This window comes from Lepidochelys olivacea (assembly GCF_965140295.1).
Source record: "Lepidochelys olivacea isolate rLepOli2 genome assembly, chromosome: 3".
NCBI lineage: Eukaryota > Metazoa > Chordata > Testudines > Cheloniidae > Lepidochelys > Lepidochelys olivacea.
Window position 1 is genome coordinate 94,852,428 of NC_140413.1, and position 11,647 is coordinate 94,864,074.

Sequence of the window (11,647 nt, forward strand, 5' to 3'; positions counted from 1 at the left end):
ATGAAGAGGAGTCAACGACTCCTGGAGTGAGAGGAGCTGCAGAGGGTGAAAGACAGTGTGACAGAGTGCAGCTGCAGGAAGGGGCATTGGCCTCGAACAGCTAATCCTCAGAACCATCAGGAGGCTGTGCCATCAGGCAGTGAGTAGAGCTCCCATCACAGGACCCTTCAGCTGGGTTGGTATTTTGTAAAATGAAACCCACAACATTCTGAATGCAGGTGGTTCTGTCTTGTTTTTCATAATTACTTCAAGTATTATCAAGGCATTTCTTTTTCTCTCTATTATGATATGTATTTTTATGTCTAGCATGCTGTGAATGTTAAAACGTTTTGCATTTAAAAAATCAAACATACTGTAAGAAAAATATGAATTCAAACATAAATGCAGTAGGACAGAGATTATACAGTAAGAGAAAATACTACATTTAATGATTTGATTCACTGTCCCAGAAATTTTCTAAAAATATATTCATTTCTGATAGTATACTCATTCTAATGCAGTTGTATTCTTAGATGGTCTACTACATCTTGTTTTACAATTTGAAGTTTCAGTAGTATTCAACCTGATGCAAATATCGCTTCACATCACAAAACTTTACATCTACATCTGAGTGCTTTAGAAGTACTCAGAATATTCTGATATAAAATCAAATAATCCATTGTTTCTAGAAGAGCAAAATAAGTCTTTAAAGCACTTAATATATTTTACATTAGTAATTCCATTTAAAACTGTTTACGATATTGTAACCTTTTACATTTTCTTTGCATAAAGCTACTAATTGTACAACACAGGAACAACAAAATTATTCCACATGTTAAAATATAAATAGAATATTTCCAAAATTATTACTATTTTGGATGATTTAGATATTACTACAATTAAATTCAGTATATGAATTATTTGGAGTATTTATGTAGGATTGATTAAATAAATGTTTGAGAACTAAAACTGACCATTGGTAATTTTACCAATGGGAATAACTCCTAGTGTTCGGGAAGTGGAAGGCCTTCTGTATCATTACCAGTCCTTTACCATATGGCTTTCTACTGATCAAAGTAGCATTCATATGGCAGAATTATAACAAATGTTTAAAAAAACCTGTACTCAAATTTGTTCAGTGCTTTAAAAGCTCAGCTAAGAGGAAATACTATACAAAATATACAAACTTTACATTTTAATTGAAAGCTTAGATTTTCAAATACACACAGCATTCCCGAGCCTCCTATTGCCATTGTTTAAAATTGCTTCTTGGAATAGTCTAGGGCCAGACACTGCATCTCAAATGCGTTCATCAGTTTCTTAAAACCAACATAATAATGTGCATAACTACAGGAAATGGAAGAGCTGCATTTTAGATTGCACTAAGATCTAAGTAAATTCAACTAAATGTTCAAAATGGAACTTTAGCTGTGTTTCAAAAGCAATACAGTTAATTAGACATAACTATATTCCGATCTCCGCTAGAGAAAACTAGAAGCTGAATGTTTGTTTGGACATGGTGGGAAAGCATACAAGCCCACTTCAGTGGGGCTAGGATTTCACCCCTTCCATTTTTAATAGAATTCAACATTGTGAAACCTTATGTGATATGAAGCATTTTTACCAAGTGAATCAGGTTGAATCCTATTCAAGATGAAAGCACTTGAACTTGATGCCTTTAAACATCCTTTTGCTGAACTGTGACACATTTGGGACAGTGGAAGTATGGCAGTCCCTTAACCAGATTGTAAACTAGTGTCTTTAAAATCTGCTATGGAGGGGTGAAATCCTAACCCCACAAAAGTCAATGGGAATTTTGCTATTGACTTCAGTTGCATCTGGATTTCACCCCACATACTCTATTGGTAAATATTTTTCTTTATATATTGATCAGTAGCATTCTTTTTACTGTTAAATCAGTACGGGTGAAAGATTCGGGGTAGGGGAGGAAGATTTAAGTCTCGGACATTAGTCATACATCTATTCTATCAAATGCAGACATGATAGTAGAATAGTGTTTAAAAAAATAAACTACACCCAAATTTGTTCAGTGCTTGAAAAGTTCAGATTTTAAACAGTTGGGGAAACACCCAGACAACAGAAATAGAAATAAAGAGAACTTTTGGATACATGCATGATCAGTATGAAAGCACTCAATCTTTATACAATCAGGGTCAGATCCTCTATCTGTCAATATGTGGAACTCCCTATTGAAATGAACACTTTTTTTAAAAAAGCATATGACTCACAGTAAGAACTAAGTGAGAACTCCACTGTATTCAAGCACTATCAGAGTCAGAAAATACCTGCAACCATAGAATGGTTAGATCTGGCATGATTCATGTTTAACCTACTTATGTAATGTTTTTCTCACTGAATATATGGCATGATCAGGGTATTTATTAAGTGCTTGAAGGCAGAAAAAAACAAGTTACTTAACATTTGGGGACGTTGCATTATTCAGTTCTTGGAATCTTGGAACCTAGACCTTTGTTATTATGGTTTTATGTAGCATTAATACTGTAAGATGCTTTACAAATGCAGATTAAGACAAGGTATCTGCCCATGTTTTCACACTGTGTGCTTGCAATGAGATAGCATTCGTGCTTTTTTAGTATCCTTTTCTGGATTTCAGCAAGATCTACTTTCTACATTAATCAGTGAAATAGTATAGATTCTAGGTGACCCATTTTCAGTTTATAAACAGAATACAATTGCAAAATGGTGCACTTAAATAAAACATTGTGAAATCCTTTAGGCCATAATCCTATTGAAAATGATCAGTGCATTTATGAGACACACCCAGGTTAAGGGTGAAACCATTTTAGTGTAATACAATGCAGAATTCTAGACAAGCCACAAAATGAATGTATTGCAAACCATCTTTTTTAGCACAAGAATGATTGCAATTTTTCTTTTTAAGTCTTACTAGATCCCTTTATGAAGACTTCCATTGTGATGGACTTCTAAAGCCATCTAGTCAAATGAATGGCTATTAATCAGTTCTCTCACTTTTTCTCTCAGGTCATAAGATGCTCTGGCTATTTTTCTAGAGTTTTCAACAGCAGCCCCCTTGTCCCTTAAAATTCTATTGGTTTTTTCTTTCCTTTTGATGGCTTCCTGAATTTCCTGTAGGTGACATTTTTCATCATCTTCAACTTTTTGTTTTTGAAAGTGGTGGTTTCTTTCTTTTAAATAGTTATTTTCCTTGCTACTTTGTGCTTTGTCTTGGATATTTTTAGACATAATTTCTCGGGCTTGCTGGATCTTCATCTCCGCTATCTGCAGCAACATATTTTTACGCCTTCTTTTTTCTTCCTCTGTCTCTTTTGCTCTAAACTTGGCCAATAGGCCTTGTCCTTCATCCCTTAGAGATTTTTCTTTTAATTCTTTGTTCCTTTCTTCCATCAGCTGATCAAGGATTTCTTGAGATCTTTGAAGCTTTTGTTCTATAGAAAGCCTCTTATAAAGCTCATCAGCTTTGACTTGGTGATCCATTTGCGCTTTCAGGGGCCTGGGTCTGTTTTTTTCATAATGGTTCAGATCTTGACTCCTTTTCTTCCCCTCCATTTCTTTCAACAGTCTTTTTTCAAAGGCCTGTGCCATTTTCTCCTTTAATAGATTATAGTTGTGCTGCTTAGCATTCTTCTCAGCCATTCTTTTAGCTCTCAGTTGCTTTTCTTGACAGTGTTTCCTGTACTCAGCCTGGACTTTAATTCTTTCACGTTTTTCCTTCCGCCTCATTTCTTGCTCCTGGGCTAGCTTCTCCGACTTCTTGTGCTGTAACATCATTTCTTTCTCTCTGGCCTTCAAAAGCTGTTGCTCCTCCAGCCTGAGCCTAGCTTTCCTGTGCTCTCTGTCGCTTTGCCACTTCTTCAAGCTTTCAGCAAGATGGTGCTGCCTTTCTTTTTCCAGGTTTGATTTGATCTTCTCCTTCCCTCTCATCTTATCCCAGACATCAGAGGTCTTCAGCTGCCTCTCTTTCAGCTCCTGCTCCTCCCGATGCTTGGCCAGCATCAGAGCTGCAATCTTTAGGTCCCTTTCAGGGATTAAGTCCTCATATCTCTTATCAGTTAGATCCTGGAGGCTGACCTGGGGCTCTCTCCTTCTTGACCTCGGGGGATGGTGGACGCTGTCATTGTGGTAACGGTTTTCAGCTTGTGTATCCTCCTCATCCTCATCTTCATACTGTCTGGCAAAGGAGTGCACCAGGTCACTCAGGCTTGGGCTGCTCTCACAGGCCTCCTGCCAGCCCCGGCTTTTGCGCTCTTTCTTCCCGGGTTTGCTGGGGGCCTTCTCCAGCTGGCAGGAGGAAGAGGAGGCGCAGGCGGAGAGGGGCTTGCTGGCCTCAGAGGTGAAATCCGGGCCATACTGCCGGCTCCTCTGCACAGGGCTGGCCCACCGGTCTTCCCTGAGCACCTCCTCCAGCCGGCTGCCCCTGCCCGAGCGGCTGCTCTCGGGGTGCCCCGGGCAGTCCCCCCGGAAGAGGCTGGTGCAGGAGGGGTTCAGGGAGGTCGCATACCCTTCCCCCGCCGGGGGCACATGCCGCTGCCAGGAGGAGGCGCGGCGTGACGGGTGGGGGACCCGGCTCTTCTGCCCCTTCCTCAGCCCCGCTTTCTGGTACGTCGGGGCCAGGCTGCAGCCCCCTTCCCCGCCCGCCGTCTCCGGCTCCGAGCCGTACGGGTCCAGGTCGTGCGGCGGCGAGAAGCGGCCCGAGCCCGGCCGCGACATCTCCGAGCGGGGCGCGGGGCAGCCGGGCTCCGCGCGCTGGAAGCTGCGGGGCGCGGGCGGCTTCCTGCTGCCTCTGGTGGACTCCTGGTCACTCCGGGAGACGCCCGCGGGGAAGCGCCCGCCGCTCTCGGCCCCGAGACACCGCCCCGGCCCTCGCCGCCGCGGCCGCTGCATAGCCCGGCCCCGGCTCCCGCCCCGCGGCGCGTCTGCACAGTGACCGCCGCCGGCGTCACAATGGGCCGGCAGGTTTTAGCCCCGTGCCCGCCTCAGCTCACCGCACACACCGCCCGCACCTGCCCCAACACTGCCCCAGCCCACCGCACACAGCCCCCCCCCCACACACCGCGCCCGCCTCAGCCCACCGCACACACCTGCCCCAACACTGCCCCAGCACTGCCTCAGCCCACCACACACACACACACCCAGCACCTGCCTCAAACCACCACACAGACCTGCTAGCATCTGCTTTAACCCCCACCAACACCTGCTCCAGGCCCACCACACACAACCCCCCCCCCCCACAAGCACCTGCCAACCCATCACACAGTCCCAGCACTTGCAAAACCACCACACACAGCTTCCCCCACACAGTAGCACCAGCCCAACCTTGCTGATGGCGATGGGCCCGAAGGCATAAGGGCTGCTGCATGACCCATTTTCTCCAACTATGCCCAGAGATGCCACATATGCATCAATTACAGAAGCAATGCAGGAACATCTCTCCCCTATCTCACTGATCATAGCAGAATTATATTTGTTACATCAGTGACACCAGGGAAGTGGAGAGTCAGTAGCATAGTTCATGGCTACTCAAAGGAAGTTGTCAGAGCACTGACATCTTGAACAAACATTAAGCGTTGCACTGCATGACCAATTTGTCTCTGGATTATGCAATGACCAGTATCGGTGCTTACATTCAAAAAGGCTAAACTGGATTCTCTGAAATTTAGTGTGAAGTGAGAAGTTCACCTTCTGAACTGGTGAGACAGAAGATCATGAAATGAAAGGAATTTCCATGTGGCCATTGTGCATACACTACACATGCTGAGAAGGATTGCAGGGCACACCAGGTCATCTGCAAAAAGTGCTAAAAGAAAGGATACAACACTGACCTGTTGCACAGGTCGGTGACCACCAACACAGAGTAATCATCCATCCACAAAATCACCTATAAAGACTGAACCTAGGAAAGGACTGAAGTCAGGAATTCATAATGTGAAGACAGAACTCTAGTGACACTGACCAAGACCTAATATTGCATGTGTTATCAGGAGTCAGAAATGTAATCTGGATGATACCCTTGATCCTACCAGAATGGGGCTTGATACTGGAGGTGCCATCTCACTGATTTCTGTATCTACCTATTTCCAGATATTGTCACAAGTTCCTCTGGAAGAAATCTCTGTAGTTTTGAAGACTTATGTCTTGGACTAACTTTTCTAAGGTACACTCCAAGTGAAAGTTCAATTCAATGGGCAATAAGATGTTTTTCCCTCGTTTGTATCTGAAGGAAAGTATCAACTATTATTTGGCAGATCTTGACTTAAGCTAAGGAACAGAGATCAAGGTGATCAAAAAAGCACCTTGAAACTCTCAAAAAATACTGGATGGACACATCAAATATTTGAAAAAGAACTTGGGACAGATAAGCATGTATCAGGGAAGCTCACTATTAAGTCTGACAGGCAGTCAAAATATTGCAAGCCCAGAATTGTGCGTTATGCTCTGAAGCCTCTGGTGCAAGCTGATTTGGACCATTTAATGAACACCAGAGTCTTGTCACCAGTTTCACATAGTGAATCGGCTACATCCATCGAACCAGTGATCAAGAAGGATGGCCCAGTCCAAATTTGTGGAGATATCAAAGAGAGACAGAATCAATTTTATATCCAGACCAGTATCCATTATCTTGTATTGAAGATTTGTTTGCTTCTCTCAGTAGTGGACAGTGTTTCAATAAATTGTTTTAGCTCAATTCATACCTACAAATGGAGATTGATCCGGCATCTTGCAATTATCTCACAATCAACATGCAAAAAAGCTTATTTTGGTACAACAGGAGGCGCTTAGGTAGCACATTTGCACCTGTTGTGTTCCAGAAAGCCATGGATGAGTTTCGAAGGGACTGAATGGAGTTTGCAGCTATTTGGATCACATCCTTATTGCAGAAAAGGATCAAGAGGATCATGTTTGAAATTTGGATGCTGTATTGCAATATTTGGAAGACCATGGACTGAGAGTACATTGATGCAAATGTGAGGTTTTTCAAATATTCAGTTGAATACTTTAGACATGTAATTGATGCTATGGGCTTCAGGAAATTACTAGAGAAAGAGAAGGCGGTTCTTGAAGTGCCCCCTCCAGAGAGTGTGTCATAGTTACATTCATTCTTAGGACTGCTTTACTACTACAGTAAATTTCTACCTAAGTTGGTGCCTTTACATGAACTGTTACATCCTTCAGTCCATTTCCATTTTTTCTTTGCTTGTAAGTGTGTATTTATTTAAGGACTCAAAAGAAGCTGACATCAGCTGAAGTTCTTACACACTTTGATGCCTTGCTACCATTGCAATTGGCTTGTGATGCTTCACTATATGGAGTGGGTGCAGTTCTTTTCCACTTTTTCCCTTATGGCATTGAGAAACCCATTGCCTTCGTTTCATGAACACTCACCACCCCTGAGAAGAACTAGGTGCACATAGAGTGAGAAGCTGTCAGCATTATCTTGGGAATTGGGAAGTTCATACTTATCTGTAAGGTAGACTTTTTACTTTGCTGATAGATCATTACCCTTTACTTTCAATTGTTTGACTGAAACATTGAATTCCATTATTAGCTGCTGCTCATATGCAATGATGGCTACTTTGAGATCATTCCTATACTGTTCAATTCTTTAAAGGGACTCTGCACAGCAGTGCTGATGGGCTGTCACCCCAAAAATTTGAAGACAGTTTTATATCAATTTGATGAATAGGTTACATATTGTTAGCTCAGACACCTACAAAGAAACCACTAACGATGATGTGCTTTCTCTTGTGAAAGGAATGGTATTACAAGGTAGTGCTGAAGCATAAGAAATTCTCAGTTTACACAATTCATGTCATGCAATCATGATACACAGATAATTCATTTTGACATCCTATGGGGAACGCAAGAAATCATTCTGAAATCACTTCAATCTCAGGTTTTGGAAGCTCTTCACAGTGGTCATTTTGGCATTGCAAGAATGAAGGCCATAGCCTGGAGTTAGGTCTGGTGGCCATAGATCAACAACGATATTGAGAAGAAGGTGAAGTGCTGCACTACATGTTGGCAAATACAGCATGATTCTGGCCCAGCTCATCTACACCCTTGGTTGTGGTCTCAGTGTCCTTGGACATGTATTCACAAGGACTTTGCTGGATCTTTAGAATATGTTTTTGGTCATAGTCAACACCCATTCAAAATGGCCAGAAGTTTTAAAAATGATTTCTGCTAGAGACAATTGGACTTCCTTGTACCAATTTGTTTAGCCAATTTGGTTTACCATTACAGGTGGAGAGTGACATTGTACCTCAGTTCTATTCTGAAGAATTTCAGAGGTTCCTAGTTTCAGATGGAATTCAGCACCAATACTCTGTTCCTTACCTTCCTGCTATGAACAGACTAGCAGAACTCTTTGTAAAAACACTCGAGTCAGTTGCCTCGGCAGAAACTGGACCATTTCTTGCTTGTCTACAGGACATACACCACATGCTACTACCCTGGAGTGACCTGCAATTCTTTTCTTGAAGCGATTTTGCATGCCTGTTGGGACTTGCACCATCCTGATATTGTCTCACCTGGGGCAAAATCTCAAAGTATGCACATTGATGTGAGACTCATCATTCTTCAAGCGGGAGACTTAGCGTGGACTTGTAGTTATGGTTCTGGAGTGAAATAGGTACCTGGAAAACTTGTAAAATGCATGGGACCTGTTTCATTCATGGTAAAACTATCTTATGGTGTTTTATGGAAATGACATGGACCAATTACAGCCTTGACAAGTGTTAGAGGGCTTATTCCTTCACCCACTTACTTCCCTGGTCCTTCTCACATGAACAGAGAGCAACAATACCCGAAGTCCAAAGGTGCAAACAATTCGATGTTTATTGGGGTGAACTTCCAGCAAGCATGATTTCAGTTTCCTTCCCTGGTATCCTCCTTCCCAGCTCTGACACCACAGAGCCTTACACCTGTGTCCCTGTTCCCATTCCTACCCTTAGCCAAACATGATTCCAACTTCCTTACTCCCATTCCCATCTCCCCCTTTAGCAAAACATGATTCCAACTTTCTTACCCCCATTCCCTGTTCCCATCTCACACACCCACATGTCCACCCCCACCCACACCCAATCACTTCCTCATTGACTACAGATTATATAGTAAAACTTGAGTTCTGCTTAGCTATACCTTAACCAATCATTTTCCTGAAATTTAACTAACCAATCCTAACATATTGTAACATGATTATGTAACCAATTATATCCCACCACCTTAATTAGTTTACACCCAGCAAAATTACTTATACAGCAGACAGGAACAATCACAAAACCAGACAGAGATTATACAGACAAACAACAGCAAAGTGGGAACTATAATGACAAGACAATACAGAAGTGAGGATTTCACATCCCAGCTATTGATAAGTGAGTTCTTGCCAGACAGGATGCTATCAAACTAAGTTTCCTTTTACATTTTCTAGGCATTTCCCTTTCTCTGGAGGTGATAGGAACTATCAGGACAGGATTGTATTCCTAACAGCGGAATAGCACCTTATTTCAGTGTGACTAGTTTGGAATGTGAGGATGTGACTGTTTGCTTCCCAGCTTATGGCTGCCTCTGCTGCTTAGCCAAAGGCCTTAGCCTAAGAACAGGGCCTCAGACTGTCACAGTAAGAGAAGGCCCTTACAGCAGCAGACAGTGATTTTGATTCTTTCTTTTATACCTCTATCACTAGCCAAGTGATAAGAATACACCTAAATTCTTAGAGTATAGGCCTTTACAGACAGGCCTGAATATCTATATCCTAACAAGAAGTACTAGAGTCCAGGGATGTTGCAGTAGGACTTTCTATTCCTCCAGTTGAATCTCCTCCATTACATTCCTCCTCCTCCATTACAGCTCATAATTTTGATGACATGGTAGGAGAAATTTTGGTACCAGATCCAGTTGATTCCTTACCACCAACTGTTCGTGTTCACGACATTGCCACACTACCATCCGAAGAGAGTGAGAACCATTTGTGTGCCTGTATTTATAGGTTTTTAGTTAGTGAGTTGCTGTTCCAGGGCAGACAAATCCTTGCAATTTAAAAGTCTCTGGTAGTCCATCTGCAACTTTTAGTTCAGTTATACAGTGCTTAGTGTTTAGCCATGTAACCAATAAGGTATATGTGTTTGGAAAGTTTTTATAAGTAGGGTTGGAGGAATGTGATGCGCTGTCCTTTTAAATGTTTGAGTACTTTCGCCTCCTCAGTGCAAAGCCTCACTTTTGTGTTAGTTTAAATTTTGCAGCTAGAACAATAAATTGAATACAGCACACAACTTTTTCTATCTCCTTCTCTGCTGACTCCAAATATAACATGCTGAATTCCTCCTTTGCTGATACTTCAGTTCCCTCTGACTGTTCACTGTCAGTGCAGGCCACAACTGACTTTGTGCTTGTATGATGCCAACATGGCTGCTTCCCCCTCAGAGGGCACTGCTTTGTCTGCAGCATCTCCAAAATTGCAGCTGCCTCCTCCTTTGTTTTTATGTTTTGTTGCTTACTGCCTCTCTCTTGCTGGCCGGCCCATGCTACTCCTGCAGCAAAAGCAGCAGTCTGGCAACTTGTTTCTAGGTGAACTTTTATTCTTGTTCAGTCAGTGAGACCACTGGACACTCATAGGATAGAAGATCTTTACTGCCATTGTTATAGTTGGACCCAGCAGAGAAGGATATAAGGGGAGCTGATTTAAACACAACTATGATTATCTGCTGTGGTGACTCTTATTATTCTGGCAACAAACTGGAACAAATGAAAGTAAAGCTGTGCACAGAGTACATTGAAAGGGGCAGGGCATCCGCAAAGATGGAATTTACTGTGTAGTGAGAAGAGCATTGGGGTGCTAAGCTCTTAGTAGCCAGTGTTTTTAAAGGAGGCAGGAGGCAGTGTTTTGAACCAACTGAAGGGGTTTTTAACTCCACATTCTCATTCTGAAGTACAGTGAGAAGCAGATTAGACATCATGAAGCTGTGCATGACTGACCAGGTTATCAGTCTACAGTTAAGGGGCACAACTTTGTTACAAATCCCAATTGGAAAGGGCCATATTTTTACATCTATTTCTAATAGTGAGCCATTTTAAAATGTATTTTAATATTAGAATATTTGGTTTTGATCTGTGTTGACAGTCACTGCACTGTAGGTACTCTGTGCTATGTTTTAACATTCTCTTAAACTTTATTGACTTTATTTCCTATTTTCTTTGTTCAAAGAAGCCTGGGTATAATCAGAAATCTGTGGTAATTGGTAATTGTATATTAACTTTAGACTCACCTTTTTAGGCCATTTGGACACTACATGCCTACATCAAAACTTTGATTAGGTTTACTTATATAATGTCCTGTTTAAAGTATGATTGAAAACTGCTGCTTTCTGGATTACACTGGTATGTCTCTTTTATTCACGCAATTTGTTAATTGTGGAAAACTCAAGTGAACAGTATTGCATATTCACCACCCTGCCTTGTGTATGTACAACACTCTCGTCTGGTAGCAGATAGAATGTTTCATAAATAAACAGATTTCTAGTCACTCTTTAAAGTGACAGAATTTGCTCTTTGGGTTATTTAGCATCTGCTAGACATAATGTACTTGAGAGCATAGAGCATATAGAGAATAATGTAAATGAACACAGACAGCCTTCTAAAACTATTT

At 42.0% G+C, this 11,647-nt stretch overlaps 1 protein-coding gene across 1 annotated transcript; it reads right to left on the reverse strand.

Annotated features, from left to right (window-relative positions):
* Positions 1-2,955: 2,955 nt before the first annotated feature.
* On the reverse strand, positions 2,956-4,884 carry LOC311518823 (coiled-coil domain-containing protein 185-like; the record flags this gene model as incomplete). Its single annotated transcript, XM_084624897.1, has 1 exon — positions 2,956-4,884. One exon carries the CDS (start codon positions 4,882-4,884, stop codon positions 2,956-2,958), a length of 1,929 nt encoding a protein of 642 aa, XP_084481023.1.
* Between the last annotated feature and the right edge of the window lie 6,763 nt (positions 4,885-11,647).